The following is a 21,786-nucleotide window of genomic DNA, read 5'->3' as shown; positions in this document are numbered from 1 at the left end:
TCAGGGCAGAGGAAGGGTCCTAGGTTCTAGCACCATCTTGAGGGAATGTCATCTGCGGAAATATGATACGTTCAAGGTCCCTCCTGCTCTCCCCAAGGTTACGGTTCTGCCCAGGAAACATCAGCCACAGTGCCCACTGCTACCATCGTGAGGATCCCTTAAGTGGGTCACTTGTGCTCCCAAATCAGACAGGAAAGCCATGGGGCGGGAGAGGAGGGCAGGACGGCTCTGGAGCAAAGTCTGCAGGGAAAGAGCAGCGTGACAATGAGGGCCCTGGACAGAGAAGCCTGCTCTGACGTGGGGTCCCCAAGAGCTCAGAGGCATCAGGCACCAGCGTGGGGGAGGAGCCGACAGAGGGGAGCTCCCTGGGGACCAGAGTTTCCACTGAGCCGCAGTGCCAAGCGTGGCTCCCCCTTGACCTAGAGCTCCGAACCAGGGCCTTCCGTGGCCAGGGCAGCCCAGCCCGACACACAGTCACCGCCTTCCCTCTATGTCACCTGGGCATGTCAGAGACGAAGATGGGGGTGGTCAGGAACAGGGGAGAAAAAAGTACTAAACAACAAGAAAGCAAACGAAGAGACCAGAACAAATGAGCAAGGGCACAAGCCCCTTGGATCCCTCTGCCCACACTGAGATTTTACCGAGGGGAATGACAGCTGTGTGGACAGGAGGCCCAGCCTTTGCGGAAGGGAGGCTGGAGGGGGAGGCGAGGAAAGGGAGGTGCAGAGCGAGGACAAACCTTCACCCCGGAGCCATGAAAACTCTCCTCCTCGTTACCCTTTACAACAGCAACTTGCCGAAGCAGCAGCTAACAGAGGAGCGGAGCTTGCCAAGAGGCTACAGAACGCCCACCTCACGTCCCATCCGCTGAGCTGCAGAAACGTGTTGCTTAACAATGTGTAGGAGACCGTGGTCCAGCCCAACCCTGATGCCAGACTCCGCACCCCGCCATGCAGACAAAGGTCCTCCTCTGAAATGTCCTGAGGACGCAGCTGTGTAGTGAACAGGGGGCTTTACCCGCAGAGAGGTCTGGCCTCTGCCCTCAGCCACTGGGGGTGACCTCTAGGCCCCTGGAAGGCCCTGCCTGACAGCAGTGCCCATGTGCACAGGGGCTTTAGCCACAGAACGAACACTGTGATTTGTTTCAGGGGCTCTGCAACAGGTCAGGTCAGTCCCGACCTCTGGATGAACTGGAGAAGAGAGGTATTAGTCTGACCCCCAGGAGAAGCTGGAGACTGGGGGCCAGCCACGTGAGCAGTGTGTCATTGAGCCCCAAACATCTCTGGACACCAAAGGCTCGGGCGAGCGTCCCTGGTTGGAAATACTCTTGAGTCCTGTCATGTAATGTAGCCAGAAGAAGGCAGCGGCGTCCAGGACACCACAGGTGTAGGAGCGGGACCGAAAGCCCCCTGTCTGGAACCCCCCCGTCCCGACCTCACCCAGGCATCTCCCCCTTTGGCTCGTTCTGACCTGTGCCCTTTTTGTTTAGAACTGTCATCACAAGTACAGTGCTTTCCTGAGTTCTGCGAGTCGTTCTAGAAAATTATCCAACCTGAGGGAGTCCTTTGGGTGCCTCAAGCTTGTACCTAGCTGCAGAAGTGTGGGTGGCCCTGGGAACCCCCAAATTTGCGGCTGGCGTCAGCAATCCTGGGCAGACGTCAAAGTCTTGCAGAAACCGTGCCCTTCACCTCAGGTTCAGATTCGGCACTCATGGCAGCAGGGTACCCAGCGCCCTCTCCCCAGGGACGCCCAGAGCAGGCGGCAGCCGCGGTGCCCACGGGTGCCACCCTTCTCCCCACACAGCGGGAGTGCAGCACGGCCAACCGGACCTGAGAGTCGTGCGTGTGTCTCCCCACAGGCAGGACCCCCTGAAGACTGAGTCCCGTCCCAATGGCTTTTTATCCCTCAGCATGTGACCCGGTATCCCACCCAGTGGGCACCCCGTAAATCGGGGTGATTGCACCCCAACAAGCAGGGTGCAATCTGCTGTCAAGGAAGAAACATAAAATCAGCCCTGAAAGCTCTGGAAAACCTCTAACAAGACGGTGACAAAACTAATCTTACATCTTGTTGCATCCATAATTCAGATCCTCAAGACCAGTTAGTTAGCTAAAAATGAAATATTCATAAATGAACTTGGAATCATTTAAGCACCGAAAACAAGTTGCTGCTGTCAACTACCCCCTTGGTACAGAAGAGCGGAGAAGCCTAGAACTGGGCGAGGAAAATCCTGTCGCCTCTAAATCGACACATTTTAATGGCGTCTGAATGGAGGAAATTTCTATTCCTGTTCCCTGAATTCCTCTACTCAGGCGTCACTGAACTCTGTGGATTTTGTCCTGAAGACACCTGCCCCGTCTCCGCTCACCTAGACCCCTGCACGGCATCTCAGAGTCCAGCCTTCTGCTCTGGTTTCTCTCAGCCTCCACCCCGTCTCACTGCCACTCTCTTGCTCTAGAACTTTCCATTGTTCTTGAGGACTTTGCCCCATGACTCTGAGACCTGGCTTTCCAGGCCCTTTATCACACAGTTCACCCTACACATGTGCACATGCGTGCACACACAGAAACACACACAGGCGCACGCATGCTCTCTCCCTCTCTCAACCACTCAGGGCAGTGTTCTGGGCTTCCCTAAATATGCAGAGGGAACACCTGCCTCTTTTTTACTTCTCCGTGCTGTGTGCCCTCCTGCACCCCAATCAGAACCCTAACTCCAGGCCCAGTTCACATCTCAGTACCTCCTCTGTGAGGCAGCTCGGCCGACCCTGGTTGGCCTCTCAGTTGCGTGTAAGGCACACACGTGTGCAAGCTCACCCACACCATTTCCTGACTGTGTTTCTCTCCCCTCACCTTCCATCATACACCCTGAGGTCCCACAGGATCTCGGGCAGAGCTGGAGACGTAGCAGATACTTAATACAGAAATACATGTTGATCAGCCGCTTAAGGATAGGAAAAGATGCATTTTGAAAACAAGGCATTTCCTAGGTCCCAAGTTTCCAACAGGAAGAAAGGGGCAAGCCACGGTGCATCTCGACCCCATCCCAAATCATTACTGGGGACAACTTCCTCACAGGCAGAAAATTATCCTTGTAGATCCAAGGCCCGACCTAGCAAGGGACGGAAAGAATCAGCCCAAGGTTTTAAAATTTAATCAAAAGACGACATGAGCATTATGAAGGAAAACTCAACATTATCAAAAATCTAATAACATAAGCCCTTTATCTGTACATCACTCAAGTTTGTGAGGCACTTTCCCAGCTATTATCACATTTTATCCTCATAAAAACCTTCAGAGATGGATGTAGCAAATCTAACTCCTCAATAGGAAAAGAAATGAAGGACCAACCCAAAGGTTGAAGGGACTTGGCACATTTTCCAGAACCTTCCACTGAGCTGGCAGACCCAGGATCTGGGTTCCTTCTTCGCCGCCCAGACCTTTCTGCTGAGTCTTGTGGCCCTCGGGTCAGCTCTGGACGTGGTAGTGGAGCCAAGAGGTGCACTGCAGAGAACAGCAGCTGGGAGTTAGGCAGGCCTAAGTTCAAATCCCCACCAGCCTCAGTTTCTAACATGAAAAATAAACACAAAACTGCCTCTGTTTTATAGAGTCACTCTTAATAAAAGGCAGTCCATTAAAATGCTGAGCACAGCACTTAGAAGGTGATCGATATATGGCGACTGCTTATTATTATGGCTACAGGCATGAGTATTCTGACTTGGACTGTCTCTCTGAAGACACTATTACCTTCCCAGTCCGTCCACTGTTAGATCGTGTGATTCCTCAACGTACACCCATTCTTGTTCATTAAGGCACTCTTTCCTCGAGTTCTTCATTTTAAAACATCTCATACACCGAGAAAGCCAATACAGAATTAGAGGTGTATAAATTCCACTCTGCCTAAGACCAAGGATAAAGCCAGCCTTCCAACTCCCACTTTGCAGCTCAACCTCCAGTCACACCAACTCGAGAATTTAGGAATATCCTGAACCTCTAACACTGCCAGGCCCTGACAGTCAGCCTCCCCGACATTTAGTTCCCAGGAGCCCAGGCAGCAACAGAGGGACAGTGAATGCTGTCAGAAACTAGGGACCGTGGGGCTTTTAGGGGCATTTAGGTTTTCAGGGACGCAGCACCCCTCTACAGGACAGGCCGTAGCCTGCCCTATAATGCAAGGCTCCAGGGAGGCAGAGGGCACCCCCAGACTGCTCCCTGTGGTTTTAGCAGCGATGATGTGGAAATGCCACATAAATTAACAATTAATAATCACTAGGCACATACATCTCAGGCACATGCTAAGCCCTTCACATGCATTGCCCAGCAAATCCCTGAGGATTTCCCATTCTACAGAGGACACTGAGGCTTAAGAAGATTAATCAGGACTTCCCTGGTGGGGCAGTGGTTAAGAATCCTCCTGCCAATGCAGGGGACGCGGGTTCCAGCCCTGGTCCAGGAAGATCCCACATGCCACGGAGCAACTAAGCCCACGTGCCACAACTACTGAGCCACGTGCCACAACGACTGAGCCCGCGCACCTAGAGCCCATGCTCTGCAACAAGAGAAGCCACCACAATGAGAAGCCTGCGCACCGCCACGAAGAGTAGCCCCCGTTTGCCGCAACTAGAGAAAGCCCACACGCAGCAACGAAGACCTAATGCAGCCAAAAATAAATTATTCTAAAAACAATAAGGAAAAAAAAAAAAGAAAATGAATCAGTCTGCCCCAAGACCCAGAAGTAGCCGAGCTAGGATTTGAACCCAGATCTGTTTGCCTCAGTCCGTGAACCTCACATCCATGCCAGTTAGGTTTAATATTGGAGCACAGAAATAGCACATTTTGACCTCTACTCTGAGTTCTGCTGGAAAACGATGATAGTTCACCCAGCCACAAGCTTCAGTGTGACCCGACTCCTGACCTGAACAGCAGATGGATACACAGGGGGTGGGAGGGCTAGAAGGGCACCGTGCATACACCAGGTTCTAAGGTGTTAGGTACTAACATGCATTTGTCTCAGAATCCGTTTTTATTTTTATTTTTATTTTTATTTTTATTTTATTTTTTTCAGTACAGGGGCCTCTCACTGTTGTGGCCTCTCCCGTTGCGGAGCACAGGCTCCGGACGCGCAGGCTCAGCGGCCATGGCTCATGGGCCCAGCTGCTCTGTGGCACGTGGGATCCCCCCGGACCGGGGCACGAACCCATGTCCCCTGCATCGGCAGGCGGACTCTCAACCACTGCGCCACCAGGGAAGCCCAGAATCCGTTTTTAAAAAGGCTAATATCCTATCCCCCTTTAACAGGTAACAAAAGCCACTTGCCTAAGCCACCAGCAGCCCCTCCACGTCTGTGGTGCAGGCTGACCCCTGCGTGAAGGCCACAGAGGGCAGGTGGGGGCCTGTCCCCATCCCTGTCCCTGTCCCTGTCCCAGGCCAGGCTCCACCAGCAGGCAGAGCGCCCTGCACTGCCTGCATCAGCCCTGAGCACACTTTATCCTTGTTCACCCAGAAAGAACGCCCATTGCTAACTCATCGGCCCAGGATGCAGGCACCTTTTTGTAATCCCCACAAAAGCAGCAGGTGCGCCAGCGCAGCCGCGGCATCCCATGAAAGCCCCAGCACTAAAACCTGAGTTCATCGGAGCCCGCTGCCCCCAGGCTGCCTGCCAGAGCAGACGAGAGGGCTCGGGGCTCAGTGGCTCCTGGGACAGCGAGTCCAAGATGCCTACACACTCAGAGTGACTTTATTCGTGGTTAGTGCCCAGAAGAGACAACACAGAGATTTAAACTTAGACGCCAACCTCCCCTGGGAAGCCTCCTTTCACCCTCCAACTAGACCACGTGTCCCCCGCCTCTTTAGCAGCCCAAACCTAATCCCAGAGAACCACCTTCCCACTGCACTGAAACCGCCTTTGCCCAAATGCCACCCACCAGCCAGGAGGCAGAACCAGCAGAACAGTGCCTGGCCAGCTCTGTGCTCCCAGCACCTAGCACAGCACCCAGGCATACAGCAGGTGCCATTAAGGAATAAATTAAGAAGGAGGGAAGGGGAAGGGGAGAGAAGGAAGAGAGAAAAGGAGAAATGAAGAGTTCCTATTCAAAGTATGAAAGGGGAAGATGATGGAAGAACCAAAACCCGGCTCTCAGTAGACCCACGTAAATTCCTGCTCAGGTAAGCCCAGTGTCCCCGCCTCCATCAGGATGAACGAGTGTGTGCACACACACACCCATCACACACCCACACTCACCCATCACACACACACACTCACCCACCACACATGCACTCACCCATCACACACACTCACCCATCACTAACACACACTCACAGATATGCACACTCACATGCACACATTCTCTTTTACACACTCATACACACATACAAGAGGGAGAATGAACTTGGTCCATTAGGGAATTTTCTTCTTGGACCAGAGCCAGAGATTTGATTAGCAAGAAGGGAGAAAAATAAAAGGCTCTTCTGCAGACCTTTGCCAACACGAGCAAAAGAGATTAAAAGGCTATAAAATAAACCAGAGGATTTAGGAACCTTCATGTTATAAGGGGAGACCAAAATAATAAATCAATTACTTCTCAGTTAAAGGTTTAATTAAACCATTTCAAGCATCTCTCAACTTAAAATGAATTGTGAAGGTTAAACCTGAATGGAAATCATTAGAGAGAAACTAAGATTCTGGAAGTCTCAAATTTTATAGACTTGGACAAAGAGGAGAGGAAGGACTTGGGGTTCTTAAAGACTTTTGAAGACATTTTCTCATATTAACAGTCTAAGTCTAATTAAAGTCTTAAGAAATACTTTTTAAAGTTAAATTACACAGGCTACTAATCTTCCAGTATACACATACACACACACACACACACACAGAAAATGTATTCAGGAAGAATTTAAGTGAAAAGTAAATTAGTTAATAAAGGAAAATAACTTTTTTTTTTTTTTTGCGGTACACGGGCCTCTCACTGCTGTGGCCTCTCCCGTTGCGGAGCACAGGCTCCGGACGCGCAGGCTCAGCGGCCATGGCTCACGGGCCCAGCCGCTCCGCGGCATGTGGGATCTTCCCGGACCCGGGCACGAACCCGTGTCCCCTGCATCGGCAGGCGGACTCTCAACCACTGCGCCACCAGGGAAGCCCCAGAAAATAACTTTTAAAAGAAGTTCAAAGGTAAGAATCTGATTACAGCAAGAGTACCACAAGAACACCGTATGGTCAGGCCACTCAAGATGGCTGTATCTTTGCTCTCTGTCCATCCCCTGCCCGACCGGGGCTGCTTCACCTACACCCTACTCACATGACTGACCTTCCTGTGTACTTGACCCAGGCCCCAGCTAGTGATAGCTTATCAAAGGGGTGGTTGAGGGGCGTGCCCCTCGACTGGTTTCCCTGGTAACTAATGAGCCCAGCTGACATCAATTCCCACGTAACTGGTAACCTCCCCTTCTCCCACTGGACTAAGGCTACCAACACGTCCTGCCCTCCACGCCCCGCACAAGGTGGGGTGTCGCTCCAGGACTTTGCTTCAGACCTGTAAGCTCCCCCACCCATTAAACTCCTGATGTCTCTGTTGCTGACTCCGGGCTCCTTCTTCGGCCTTGAAGCTGGGCAAGCACAGGCCTTGTAGGTCTGCAGGGAGCAGCCAGGAGACGGAGGAGACTCCCGTGAGCCCTGAGGTGTCGGGAATGGAAAGCTGCGGAGGCCGTCCACTAGCATGCGGGGCCCGAAAGCTGCGGGCGTAATCTCGGGGCGGCTGTCCACTAACACGTGGGCCCCAAAGTTGCGGGGAAATCCCAGGGTGGCTGTCCTTGCTGAGTGAGGGCTGCCGAGAGAGCTGGAGAACAGCGCCCTCTAACGGCTCTGCTGTTGTATCTAAGTGAGCCTTTTGTAATTGGTTAAGGTAGCTCTCTAGAAGGAACTGGTATTTCTCTTGTGCCTTTGAGAAGTAAATGATCTACCTAGGCTCCCGGGAACTTTAATCTTTGTGATTTCTAAGAGTAAAGGAGAAAAAAGAGCCTCTAGGTAAACTCTATAGAAATAATTATGTTTTAGTCTCTCCAGATTTCGGTAACTTGAAACTAAGTTAACAGAAGAAAATTCATGGGTCATTTCAAATAGGATAAAATATTAGAACATTAATTGCTGGGTGGGTCTAAGCTTATCTACCTATGCCTGCTTAGGAGAGGAAGACTAAAGCATTAAATTTTCCAATCAGGAAATGCAGAATGACTAACTTCTTGGTTTTTGCCAGAGGTTATGGTTTTCAAGGGATAAAATTATAATCAGTCATAATTCTAGTTATTGTAACCAAGTTTATCGATTACATTGTAATCAGGTGTTTAACCATGACTTTTTAAGTCTTTTGTCTTTTATAGACAGTTATTGTTTTACTCTGATGCTTTTGCAAAAGTGCTTCATCTTCAAGAAGATTCACAGTTAAGGACATTTTGACAATAACAGGTCTCTGATAAACTTTAGAATATACTGCTGGACTGGGTAAGAAATTAAAGAATCCTAATGGAAAACCTGATGGCTTCATTAAAAGTTAACAGAAAGATTGGTTACTCAGTGAACTGGTCAATAGGGTTATAATTTTTATGGGTTTTGTCTGGAATGTTCCTGGTTTGATCTGTTTTCCAGATAGAGGGAAACCCTTCCCCTCAAGTTGGTTATGACTTACAGCAACTGGGTAAATTACACCTGTGGGTAGAATTGAAACATTTTTCTTTTCCCTCTGCCTGGTCCCTCCAGAAACTGGGAACCCTAGGGTTCTAGGCAGCCTTATCAGATGAATGGGAAAGACCGTCTCCTGGCATGTGCAGGAATCTCAATGTTTTGAGGACCGAAAAGTCCACCAAGGCAGAGCCTGATGGCAGGCCTTTGGCATTGTTTTCCTGGCCCTGAGAGGCCTTTTGGGAATTCAGTCGGAGACTCCTGAGGAGTTCCCCCTCAGCCAGTTTGGAGGAGCCTATGTGGTCAACGGACCAGACTTATTTTGCCAACAAATTAATTTTGATTGGCTGAGTTTGGTGGAGATGAGGGTAATTTTAGAGAGAACAATATTATGTTTCAGTGGATGTTAAATTCTAGTTCTGTTCATTGAGGTCTGTATTTATGAAAGTTATTGTGTTAGCCATACTTTTGCCCTGATGTTCTGGATTGAAAGAAAATGATCTAGTGAAACTGTCACAGAGTATAATCACTCATGAAGTACGACACTGCTTGCTTTAAGTCTGCTGCTAAAAGCACATGTACAATGCTTGTGTGACAATTGGGTATAAGTGATAAAATGTATAACCTATAAAGTGTTTCCTCCATTAACATACCTGAGCCTGTTCCCAAGATCTGATTAGTTTTCCCCCAATGTGAATGACTAGGTGAATGTAAAGGAGGCCTAGCACCCACGTGATCTGAACCTGGGGTAGGAGAAAGCACCCCGGCATCTCGGGACAAATGTTTTGATCATCAGTGCTTTCTACTGGAAGACGTGCAATCAGAAGGGGAAGTGATGGAAAAATCTGCACATACTGCAGTATGGGGAAGTCATTCCGGCTTCTACATGGTTTAACTTAAACTCTACTGACCAGAGCAGCCTGTCTTGTGGCCTTTCAGACAGCATTCTACATCTGCTTTGGCCACTGAGGAAGGGAATGCATTTGAAAGCCAAAACGGTTCAGACATCCGAGGTAAAACTAGGTGGCCGTCGTATATGCGATTTTAGACACGTTCTCCTATTACTGAAGAGTTTTCTGAACTGTATCTCAGATGTGGTTATTGCTCGTATTCTGCTTAATTGCCATGATCTCCCCTGCGTCGTGCCTGTTAGGTGTCTTACGTTTCGTCCCTAGCCTGAGCAAAGGAAATGTATCTGAGGACTGAGCAGCAACACTGGCCTCACTGCGAAATGAGTCTAGTTGCTGAGTGTCCAGCGAGATACCATTGTCGCCCTCCTCCAGGCTTCCATGAACAATCGACCTGGCCAACGCGACTATGTGGGGACTACTGACCATGGGGGAAGAAGACTCACCATCTTCTGGTCCCACGTGCCAGTACATCAGAAGGACCCCCATCGGTAAACATTACTGTACAACTGACTGCCTATGAGCCCCCCTGGGCTATGCTGGGTGGAGTGGAATAGGCTGGCTTCTGGACACACAAGTCCAGCTAGTGGGATTAACTGCTTTTTGTTTAGAAAGACCTAATAGGGGCTTCCCTGGTGGCGCAGTGGTTGAGAGTCTGCCTGCCGATGCAGGGAATGCGGGTTTGTGCCCCGGTCCGGGAGGATCCCACATGCCGTGGAGCGGCTGGGCCCGTGAGCCATGGCCGCTGAGCCTGCGCGTCCGGAGCCTGTGCTCCGCAATGGGAGAGGCCACAGCAGTGAGAGGCCCGCGTACTGCAAAAAAAAAAAAAAAAGAAAGACCTAATAGGTCCACCCCTAAGTGCACCCAACATAACATGGGATGGCAGACCTGTGCTGTGACTGCTGACTCCTGGCTAGGCCACCAGAATATTTCTTTTAAAGGCAGGCCTTCCCCTCCTCATGGGGGTGGCTCTGGGTTTGTGAAAACCAGACATGGCCTTACCTTCCTTATAACTGGACAGGGCACTGCTGCTGTTGACTCCCTCTCCATTGACCTTGTAAGCACTTGGCTCCAAAATGTGCCCATATCGTGGCAAATGACTGCTCTGAGCATCCAGTTCTAGGTATCTTACTCATGATACTTTGGCCGTATTGTATTGTAGTGTCTGGTTGCAGCGCCCCCTACGTACCTGACCCCAGCGATATCAAGGAAGATGAGCGGACCGAGACTGTAAGGGTCGTGCAGGGTACGCAGGGGTGGAGGGTATGGTCAGGCCCCTCAGATGGCTGTTCTTTTGCTCTCTGTCCATCCCCTGCCCGACCAGGGCTGCTTCACCTACACCCTACTCCCAGGACTGCCCTTCCTCCGTCTTACCCCAGGCCCCAGCTGGTGACAGCTTATCAGAGGGGCGGTGAGGGGCGTGCCCCTCGGCTGGTTTCCCTCTTAACTAATGAGCCCACCTGATGTCCATTCCCCTGTAACTGGTAACCTCCCCATCCCCCGGGAGCAAAGACTGCCCCATGTCCTGCCCTCCACGCCCCGCACACGGTGGGGTGTCCCTCCAGGACTTTGCTTCAGACCTGTAAGCTCCCCCACCCATTAAACCCCTGATGTCTCTGTTGCTGACTCCGGGCTCTTTCTTCGGCCTTGAAGCTGGGCAAGCACAGGCCTCGTAGGCCTGCAGGGAGCAGCCAGGAGACGGAGGAGACTCCCGTGAGCGCCGAGATGTCGGGAATGGAGAGTTTTCACCTTATGCCACTAACGGTAACAAGTAGAATTTCTCCTCACTTCTCAACAACTCAATCTTCTGCCAGGCGTGTTCCTCTGAGCACCCTGGGAACGGCCAGAGGAACTCACCCAAAACGTTTTGTGTCTGGAGTCTCTCCTTGTTAATGGTGTCAGACAGAGGATTAGTAAGCCAGCCTCTTTAGAAATGCCAGTCTAAATATTCCCAGGAAAGAGCAACTGGATTATTAGTGTGACTAACGAATCCTGCGACGGGACGTTTACTGCCACAGATCGAGCTTCTGCACAGGAGACTGGCCATTATCTCTCATCGTATAAAAATAGTTCTGTGGGAACATTTTCTGCCTCTGGTTTTCAGCTGCTCCTCCTATACTACATATTTTCTTCGTCTGTGGGGACCTAATTACAGAGCCTGGATGGCTTCTCTAATCCATCCACCTGCTGCATCTCTGCCACTCAGTGGGAAGTGTCTGGACACTGCAAACAAGCTGTGTCTCACTTCTGACACTGACTGTGAACCGGAAGGATTCTGCGCGTCAAAGCTCTGCGATGGGACTCCTGTTGCAGGTACACATGAGCAGTCCAGCCGTGCTGTTTCGGAGATTATATATCCTTATTCGTTCACGACACACGTTATCATACGAGCCTCCCTTTCATCTTCTTTGTTCCAGGCACCATCCTCAGTGCTGTCACCATATCTGTGACTTAATCCTCACAGACCCCCTTGCGACAGGCAGATCTGTCTTCATTTTTCAGATGAGCAAAGTGAGGCTCAGGGGAGTAACATCATTGGCTTCAGGTAATGTAGTAGCAGGTGCTGGGGCTGGGTTAAACATGCCTGTCTGACAATAAGTTCGTGCTTTTTACCCGGGTGGATGGTGTCAACTCCTTTCATTCATTCATGCAATCATTCATTCATCCCTCCATCTTTGCTTTGGAGAAGCACCTACAGAGACTGGGTACAGGGAATTCAAACACACAATCTTACTTGAGCAGATCTACAAATGGAAATTATTGGGACTTCTGGTTGGAGATTTGGATTTTTATGAGACCCTATGCCCACCAGACAGAAACTGAGAATCAAAGTATTTGAGAGCGAATAAGCATCATCATCGCCCTCAGGCACACCGCGGGCGCAGCGCCCTCGCCCAGCACCCCAGCCCCCTTACCATCTCCGGTTTTGCCTGGGTTGGTGGGTTCAGGGGTACTCAGAGGCCTCAGGGGAATGATGATCTCATCCACATTAACCCCCTCTTCTGCGTGCTTCTCAGAAACGTGGGAGAGGAGTTCCGATTGACTTGGTGAGAAAAGGTTACAACATTTACACATGAAGATGGCTGGGTTTTCTGTAAGGGAAAAAAAAGCAAAATATGTTATTCCATCTTCACCAAAACAATGACTACATCCAAATGCCAGAGAAAAATATTGAAGGTTGCTCTTCTGAGCAATCGCCAGGCACCAACAGGTGTGTCCTTCTGGTGGACGCTGCACGGCCAGACAGCTCACTTCTAACTTCAGGTGGCCCCAGTTGCCAGAAAATTCTTTCTTCAATATTCCAAGACCTCAGTCCTTCTGGACCATGTCTAATAGGGACCTCCCTGTTCCCCTAATCCACTCAAGAGCCTAGATTCGGGATTCACATAGCAAAGTAAGAAATGAATATGGAACTTGAAAATTAATGCAATCTTCAAATGAATGAACCACACTGACAACAATGAAGTATTATAGTGAGACTCACTCAAATTAGTGCAAGGAAAAAATGATCAAAAGAGCACTTCTTAAGAGCCAAGCACCTTTCCCTGGCGGGCACAGGAACTAAAAACAAGAAGAATGGGAAGCCGTTGCTTTCTGAAGCCATTTAATTCCTATTTAAAGCATTACCACCGTTCACAAATATTTATTAACAGTCCATTATGTTCATCCCACTATACTAGGCAGGAAGACATATGGGGAAAGCAACTCATTTTTGAGTCCAATAAAATAATTACAGGCACATATAGGAATATTAAATTTAGGATCCAATAACAAAAGCTAGATTGTTTTTCCACTGAAAGGAAGAATTGGTATGATGGCTTCGAAGGTTCCATTTCCAACTCCAGACCCTCAATGCTGTAAAGCTGGATGACCTCGGAGAGGCAATAATAATCTCTCGGTTGCAACACTGAACAGGACATGCAGGTAACAAGTCTCCTCTGCAGCGGGAACCCAGGAGGCTCAGTAAGCCGCGCCCTGATTCAGTGCCAGCCTCCACCTACTCCGTGCTCTCGCCCGGCGGCTGTAACCGCTGAAAATCCACCCCACCCTGCCGGGCTCCCGACACGCACCACAGCCAGCCTCACGGGGACTGTTAACATGGCCTCGTGCAAGGCGTTGAGGCCCCCGACTCTGCCAATGGCGAACAAGTCTATCGCTCCTCTTCCTCCCTCCTCGGCCCTGTGCTCACAGCCAGCTGCTGCCCGGCTTCCCACTTCACTGAAGCGGCCAGAAGACGGTGCCAGAGCCTCCTGGAGCAGCCGCCCACCTGCAGCTCCTGCCGGGAGGAGAGGGGGCCCAGCAGCGGCACAGAAGGGGGCTGAATGCGGCGTGGTCCACCCCAGGGCAGGCAGAATGTTGAACACCGTCCAGCAGCTCGTGGAGCTGAGAGAAAGCAGACCAGCACGGAAACGCTGCTGATGCTTTGTCACTTTCTAAAGACAATGCACCCCGAGCGCCTACAGCTGGAAGACTGCTCGGCCGGCCCTCACCCGGGAAGGCACAGGACAAAGGGCAACGCCGGGGCTTCCCTGGTGGCGCAGTGGTTGAGAGTCCGCCTGCCGATGCAGGGGACATGGGTTCGTGCCCCGGTCCAGGAGGATCCCACGTGCCGCGGAGCGGCTGGGCCCGTGAGCCATGGTCGCTGAGCCTGCGCGTCCGGAGCCTGTGCTCCGCAACGGGAGAGGCCACAACAGTGAGAGGCCCGCGTGCCGCAAAAAAACAAAAAAAGAAAAAAGGGCAACGCTGTGGCCCGTGCGCTCCAAACCCCAGCCTCTCCCACCGCCTCAATGACATGTTCTCGAAACTCTACTTCTCTCTCCAGATCATCGAGTCTTCCCTCTCTTCCCTCTCTGCTGGCCTCTGCACGCCATGACTGCTCCCATCTTACCACAAAACCAAACAAAAATCTAGCTTGATCGCCACTCCCCCAATCTCCCCGACCCCATTTTCCTCCTCTTTACAGCAAGACCAGAAAGGAGACGAGGAAGCAAAGCAATGGACCTACACGGTGCCGCCACGGTGAGGACGGAGCCCGCGAGGCCCCGTCGCAGAGATGAGGCCCTCTCTGCCTTCAGAAGGGCTTCTCCATGAACAAGCGGGCGAGATAATGACCTACGAGAATTGTTTCCCACCAAATGGCACATGAAACAGAAATTTAACAAAGCAGAACATTGCTTCGTCAATGAAAATCTCTCATGAATACCGTCAATCGATATTTTATTTTTTTACAAGAAATGCTTGATTCCTAAGGAACCCAAAATGCTTCCAAAACAGGAAGTGATTAAGTGATAGCTTTTTTCTTCGTATGAGGCCATGTCGTTTTCAACGGGCACCCTGCTGATCCTATGATGACCCTATGATTTAGGCAAAAGGGGGTCTGTCACCCCCGTTCCACAGCGGAGGAAACTGAGACGGAGAGGAGAAGCAACCTGCCCAAGTCAAACCCAGGACTCTCTGCCACCTGCTTTGGACATGAACTCTGGCTACAGACCATGAGCTGAGCGCCCCCAAGTTATAGCTAAAACGCTTATCCCTGTAGCCAACTGAGTCTGAAATGAAAATCATTACAGAGCGGAGCATAATCCCCAAATCACGTATCAAGTTCTTTCTTGGTCATTTCGGCATCCACAGAGTAGCGGCCACAGGGTGGGCCCCAGTGCAGGCACCAGGGACGCAAAGATGAATTGGGCATGAGGTCCTGCACAGAGGAGGCCACCAGCCCACGGGGGAAACAGACACGCCCAGAACAGCGGCATCTTAGGGTTTTTACTGAAACGATTTCCCTACAGAACAGGACATATTCTTTTTTTTTTTTTTTTTTTTTTTTTTAATGTGGGATCCTCCCCGGGGCATGAACCCATGTCCCTGCATCGGCAGGCGGACTCTCAACCACTGCGCCACCAGGGAAGCACCAGGACGTATCCTTGATTCCCGTTATGCTTTCAGGAGAAAGGGAATTCTGCGACACGTAACAGAGCAGCACTGCCGGGGACCACAGGGTTACTGTGAGGGGTCCCTTAGTTCCCAGGCACACCAGGCATTGTCTGGAGACCAAACAAATACAACTACTTTTGCATCTGCATGTGACCAAGTGTTGGCAGCAGCTGTAACTAACCTACCGCCCCGTGTCCCACAGAGCCTGGAGGCCTGAGCAGCCCGGGTGCCGCCTGGCCTTGGCCACCTGCCATCTATCAGTACGTCTCCCGCATGCCCACCCTGTGTCCAGCGCTGGGCCTGGGGTCCCCGAGGTGCAGGCGGAGACAAGCACATGTGAGCAAGGACAACTGTCACAGGGGAGAGGGGTCAGCGTGTGAGGGAGGCGGCGTGGGGGACCAGCATCTGCGCTGAGACCACGGAAGCCAGTGGGTTCCGGGGAGCCCGGCTCAGCAGCCCCGCGGCAGGGCCCGCACTCGGAATGGCTGACAGGAACACGCCCTGCCACCAGCGAAGGGGCTGGGAGCCCTCGAAGACGCCCGCCCGTGTCTTCTGAGCAGCGGTTCCACTTCTCGAGATCCAGTCTTCAGGAGCGTCCAAAACGCGGACAAGGACTGTGCACAGAGATACTCAACACGGAGGTCCCTGTCAAGTTCCAGAAGCCACCACATGCTCTGCAGTGGGCACGTCAGGGCATATCCCCCAGAGAAATTCCACGCAGCCACTGAAAATCATATTTTCGAAGAACCTGAGTGACACGGAAAATGCTCAGAATAAACGTTCAACTCGACAGAGTGGGACACACCACAACTCGGTACGTACATGACTTTGTTTCCAGTGGAGAGACGTGGTTTACGGGCGGATGGATGGAAGAACAGACGGCCAGGCTGAAATGAAATACAGCAAGATCCTGCCTGCCGGACTCTCCTTTATAGGCACTTATGGATTTTCCACAATGAGCCTATATGAGTTTTAAAACTCAGGAAGGTTGCTAGGCCTCCTGCGAAGTGAGGTAACATGTAAACAGAGGAGTCAGGATGCGGCTCTGAGTAATGAGCGTTGAGCAGCTCAGGCAGGGCGGCCTCTGTTCAAGGCCGCGTGCCCCAGCCCGGCCAGGAAAGGCGTTCAAGGAACGTGCAAGCCGAGACGGTACTGCAACCAACAGACACGGTGGGAAGAGGGAAGGCAGGGATCCTCGGCTAAAGTGCCCGGAAGGTTTCCAGGAGGAGGCACTGAATGGACTGTGAAAGTGGCCCTGGGGAGGGCACTCAAGCTCCAGCGGGAACCAGACCACAACATGACCTCACGCACTCCCCCACCTCCTGGCCCGCCAGGACTCTCATCCCCACGCAACGGGCAGGACTGGGGTTCGGAGAGGCTGACCTCAAGGCAGAGCCCAGCTTTACCTGAGCCAGGCCCGGCATCTCCGATGGGCCACTCGGTCCTTCCGGGGTCAGCGCTGGGAGGGAACACGGCCCCACAACAGCCAGCAGGACCACCGGAGCCTCCCGCGCCGGGCCAGGGGGCCAGTTGTGCTCCCAGCGGTGCAGTCTTGTACTAGGAGCGGCCTGTTGAGAAGCCCCGGCAGTGTTCCCTCTGGAACATCCTCTGCTATCCGCCCCCAGACCTCTGACAAGGAGGGAAACTGTGCACTCTTTAGATATGTTCGTACAGCGGTGTATCAGCAAGATGCCAAAACATGCAAAGAAAGTGTCAGATCAGGCCGCATCCCGCAAATATTAAGAATTGTTAACCTACCAAAATAACAACAAAGCAGCTCTTTTCATTTTTTTATAGTAGACTAGTATAAAAAAATGGATCTTATACCCTGAAATATAATCATAATTATGTTGTCAGCAAATTCTGATGAAGTTGCCACAATTTGGATGCATCTTTAGGTTCAATAACTGTGTACCCGTCCTTAACAGAAGGATTCAAAGGGAAAATGATGTGTTCAGCACAAGAAAAATCACAGAGGTTTGGGGTCTGAGCATCCAATTTCTATGAACTTTTGCCAGTTTTTAATCAGCTACTCTGTACTGTTAAAAAGGAAAAATCTTAAAATAACTGCATAAAGTCCTCGTTTCTGAACTCTGATTTGCGAACACTCGCAGCCAGGAACAGCCAGGTCCTGTCTGCGACCTCTGACCCCCTACCTGCTCAGCCCTGCCTAGGAACCAGAGACGAACAAGGGCCTCTGACCACTCCTCCCAGAAGAAGGTCATGAACTGGACGGCCTGCGGGTCCCGGGAGTGCAGTGGGGCCCCTCTGAGCCCAGGGAAGGCCACCGGGAGCTGACAGGTCACCACGTGGCGTGGCCAGGCCTGCCCCCACCTCCTTTGGCAACGGGCAGCCCACACGTCGGCTGGAGCTGGCCCGCTCCTGAGGGGCCCCTCCCCATTCTCAGGCCCTTGAGTAAACAGGCGAGAAGGTCAGTCCGGCCTTGAGCTGAAGTCGTGTGACCGGGCCGGCTCACAGGACGTCCGGCCCAGCACACAATCAAGGGCGTCCTTTCCTTCTTGCTGTTGTCCTTTGTAAGTGCATCTCCTGTGGGGACTCAAGGGTGGGACAACCAGAGCAGGACGCGATCCAGGCATTCCAGGTCTCTCGGCCCCTAAGCCACCTTGTAAATTATTATTATTAATTATTACAGAAGTCACAGGATGAATCTGCGCTCGTTGTGTAACAGGCAACACAGAAGCACGTGGAGCAGAGACAACCACCTGCCCATCCCCCCGAGAAGAACAGCATCACTGAGCACAGAGCTTCTGCTGTGCGTCCAGGGACAGAAAGAGACAGTCACCCCACGCACACGCCTCTGCGGCCCGCTGCCCCGTCTCCCCCCACGCCCTGGGCCCTCCTCCCTCCCTCCGCCCCCCAGCGCTGAGCTCCACACAGAAGGAAGGGACGGGGTATCTGGTGTCGCTGACCTGGGGGTCTCAGGGACCCCGAGCAGAAACTCAAAATACGTTTTCTGACAGAAGCAACGTTAGAAGTGGCCTCAAAGTCTGCGAGGTCTCATGGGGACAGCCGGGACTGGGCGGGCAGGGTCCGGGATCCCAGCCCCTGACTGGCTGTGTACCTGTGGGCCCGGCACTGACTCTTTCACTCACAGTATAAAGGGCTGGAGGGGGTAGCCCAAGACAGAAGTCCGCCCTGTGGTGCTTTTCAGTCTGGGTTTCATGACACAGGCGTGACACAAACACAGCAGCCAGATTCACTGGAAACACACAGGCATCAGAGGGTTCTGGGGAAGGGAGATGGCACAGGTAAGCTGGTTCCAACATCCCAACCTCCTCCTTCAAAGCACCAAGAGAGCGAGGGCCCACGTGAGGGCCCACGCATCCACCCGAGGCCAGGCGAGACCATCGGAGACCAGGATGAGGGAGGAGAGCTGTGGGGACCTACTCAGAGACACGGACTCCCAGCCACACCCTGAAACGTGCTTCATCCACAAGAAAGCTGACAAAAACCCAACAGGGCATTATGGAGGTAAGAAAAGGAAGTGGCAGGAAGGTAGCCCCAGGGAGAGGTCATACACAGCAAGGCACTCCACGTGGGAAGGCAGCTGGCAGAAATGGCAGAAGCCTTCAGGGGTTAGATAACGGGGCGTGGAGGGATGTGGCGGCCCGCATGGCCTAAAGGCCCCCAACGTACACGGATGTGGTTACACATCTCTCCTACGTTGCTCGTGGGGATACAAAATGGCATGGCCACTTTGGAAGACAGTTTGATAGCTTTTTATAAAACTAAATGTACTTCACCATATAACCCTGCAGTCGTGCTCCTGGGTATTTACCCAAAGGAGTTGAAAATGTGTGTCCACACCAAAAACTACAAACAAATATTTACAGCAGCTTTGTCATAACTGCCAAAGCTTGGAAGCAACCAAGATGTCCTTCAGTAGGCAAATGGAAAACTGTGGTGCATCCAGACGATGGAATATCATTCAGCACTAAAAAGAAATGAGCTATTGGGAAGGAGGAAGGGGCAATATAGGGGTACGGGAGTAAGAGGTACAAACTATTAAGTATAAAATAAGCTCCAAGGATATATTGTACAACACCAGGAATATGGACAATATTTTATAATAACTATAAATGGAGTATAACCTTTAAAAATTGTGAATCACTACATTGTACACCTGAAACTTATATAATACTGTACAGCAACTATACTTCAATTAAAAAAAAAGAAAAAAATGACCTGTCAAACTATGAAAAGACACGGAGAGCCTGAAATGCATATTACTAAGTGGAAGAAGCCAATCTGAAAACGCTTCATTCTGTATGATTCCAACTATATGACATTCTGGGAAAGGCAAAATTATGGAGACAGTAAAAAGATCTCCAGTAAAAAGTAAAAAGACAGTAAAAAGGCAGCCACACTTAGGGTGGAGGGGACGAACAGGCAGAGCACACAGGATGTTTAGGGTAGTGAAAATATTCTGCATGAAACCATAATGATGGATACACGTCACTACATATCTGCCCAAACCCACAGAATGTACAGCAGCAAGAGTGAACCCTAATGTAAACTATGGGCTTTGGGGGATGGTGATGTGGCAGTGCAGGTTCTCCAACTGTGACAAAGGCACCACCCTGGTGGGGATGTTGAGAACAGGGGAGGCTGTGCATACGTGTCAGCAGGGGGGATACGGGAGAGCTGTACCTTCCTTTCAGTTTTGTTGAAAACCTAAAACTTCCCTTAAAAAAATAAAGTCTTTAAAAATATATATTGTGGGGCTTCCCTGGTGGTGCAGTGGTTGAGAGTCCGCCTGCCGATGCAGGGGACACGGGTTCGTGCCCTGGTCCGGGAAGATCCCACATGCCGCAGAGTGGCTGGGCCTGTGAGCCATGGCCGCTGAGCCTGCGCGTCCGGAGCCTGTGCTTCGCAACGGGAGAGGCCACAACAGTGAGAGGCCCGCGTACAGCAAAAAAAAAAAAAAAAAGGACACAAGGTTTCTGCACTTCACTCAAACTGATAAAATGTCAACAAACAGCTCTGCATCTTGATTGCAGGGGTGGTTACACAAATCTACACATGTGGTAAAAATGGATTAGAACCATACACGCCCACTGTACCAACATTAATTCCTTCATTTCGATACTGCACAAGAGTTTCACAAGATGTAACCACTGGGTTGGGATGATGAAAGAGTTCTGGAAAGGGCTTCCCTGGTGGCACAGTGGTTAAGAATCCTCCTGCCAATGCAGGGGACAAGGGTTCAATCCCTGGTCGGGGAAGATCCCACATGCCACGGAGCAATGAAGCCCATGCGCCACAACTACTGATCCTGCAGTCTAGAGCCCACGAGCCACAACTACTGAGCCCACTTGCCACAACTACTGAAGCCCGCGTGCCTAGAGCCTGTGCTCCGCAACAAGAGAAGCCACAACGAGAAGCCCGCGCACTGCAACGAAGAGTAGCCCCCACTCGCCGCAACTAGAGAAAGCACGCACGCAGCAAGGAAGACCCAACGCAGCCAAAAATTAATTAATTAGTTAAATAAATTAATTTTTTAAAAAGTTCTGGAGATGCACGGTGGTGATGGTTGCATGACAATGTGAATGTCCTTATGCCACTAAATGATACACCTAAAAATGATTAAAATGGCAAATTTTATGTTATATATATATTTTTACTCCCCTCCCAAAAACATAACCATTGGAGTAAGCCTGGAAAAGGGTATATAAGACCTCTCTGCACAATCTTTGAAACTTCCCGTGAATCTACTATTATTTCAAAATACAAAGTTAAAAAAAAAATACTCCAGCCAACAAAACATACCAATGGCTGCCAGCTTGGAGTCTCTGGAAAAGGCACTAAATTTGAGAAGAAGCGGGTATACTGTTTGACATACCCATGACCCCGTCCAATCCCAACCACCCGATGCGGTCCAAACGTCCCACAGAGGTGGAGTGAGGTAGCTCGCAGGGGGCAGCCAGGGCTCAGTCCAGGTCTCTGTGCTCACCTCCATGGGAAGCAGGGCTCTGCACCCCAGCACCTTCCATACCACCTGCACTCATTACCTGCAGCCAGAGCCCCGTCCAGCCCAATGTCATCCATCCTCTTAGTGATGCTGCTGCTAGGGACACAGTAGGCACTCAGTGTTAGATGAACTGATGATCACAAATAGCCTTAAACGTTTATCGATAACCATAAGAAGACAAAATGCTCATTACCAGACTATGAAATTCCTCTATTTAAAAGTGACAGTGTAAAACAAACTCTTCCTTCCTCTCCTTGATTAGTATAAATCATCCTTCGCTGC

At 51.0% G+C, this 21,786-nt stretch overlaps 1 protein-coding gene across 1 annotated transcript in view; it reads right to left on the bottom strand.

The window, feature by feature from the left end:
* The window catches only part of ZFAT (zinc finger and AT-hook domain containing), a 161,080-nt gene that overhangs the window by 124,333 nt on the left and 14,961 nt on the right, over positions 1-21,786 (bottom strand). The window contains exon 2 of the mRNA XM_082601805.1: positions 12,494-12,670. Within this exon, the coding sequence (XP_082457931.1) occupies positions 12,494-12,670 (177 nt within the window). The remainder of the gene's footprint in view (positions 1-12,493; positions 12,671-21,786) is intronic.

This window comes from Mesoplodon mirus, assembly GCF_964341445.2.
Source record: "Mesoplodon mirus genome assembly, chromosome: 16".
Taxonomy (NCBI): domain Eukaryota; kingdom Metazoa; phylum Chordata; class Mammalia; order Artiodactyla; family Ziphiidae; genus Mesoplodon; species Mesoplodon mirus.
Note: the sequence above shows the minus strand (reverse complement) of the source record. Positions and strands in the feature narration are given on the sequence as shown.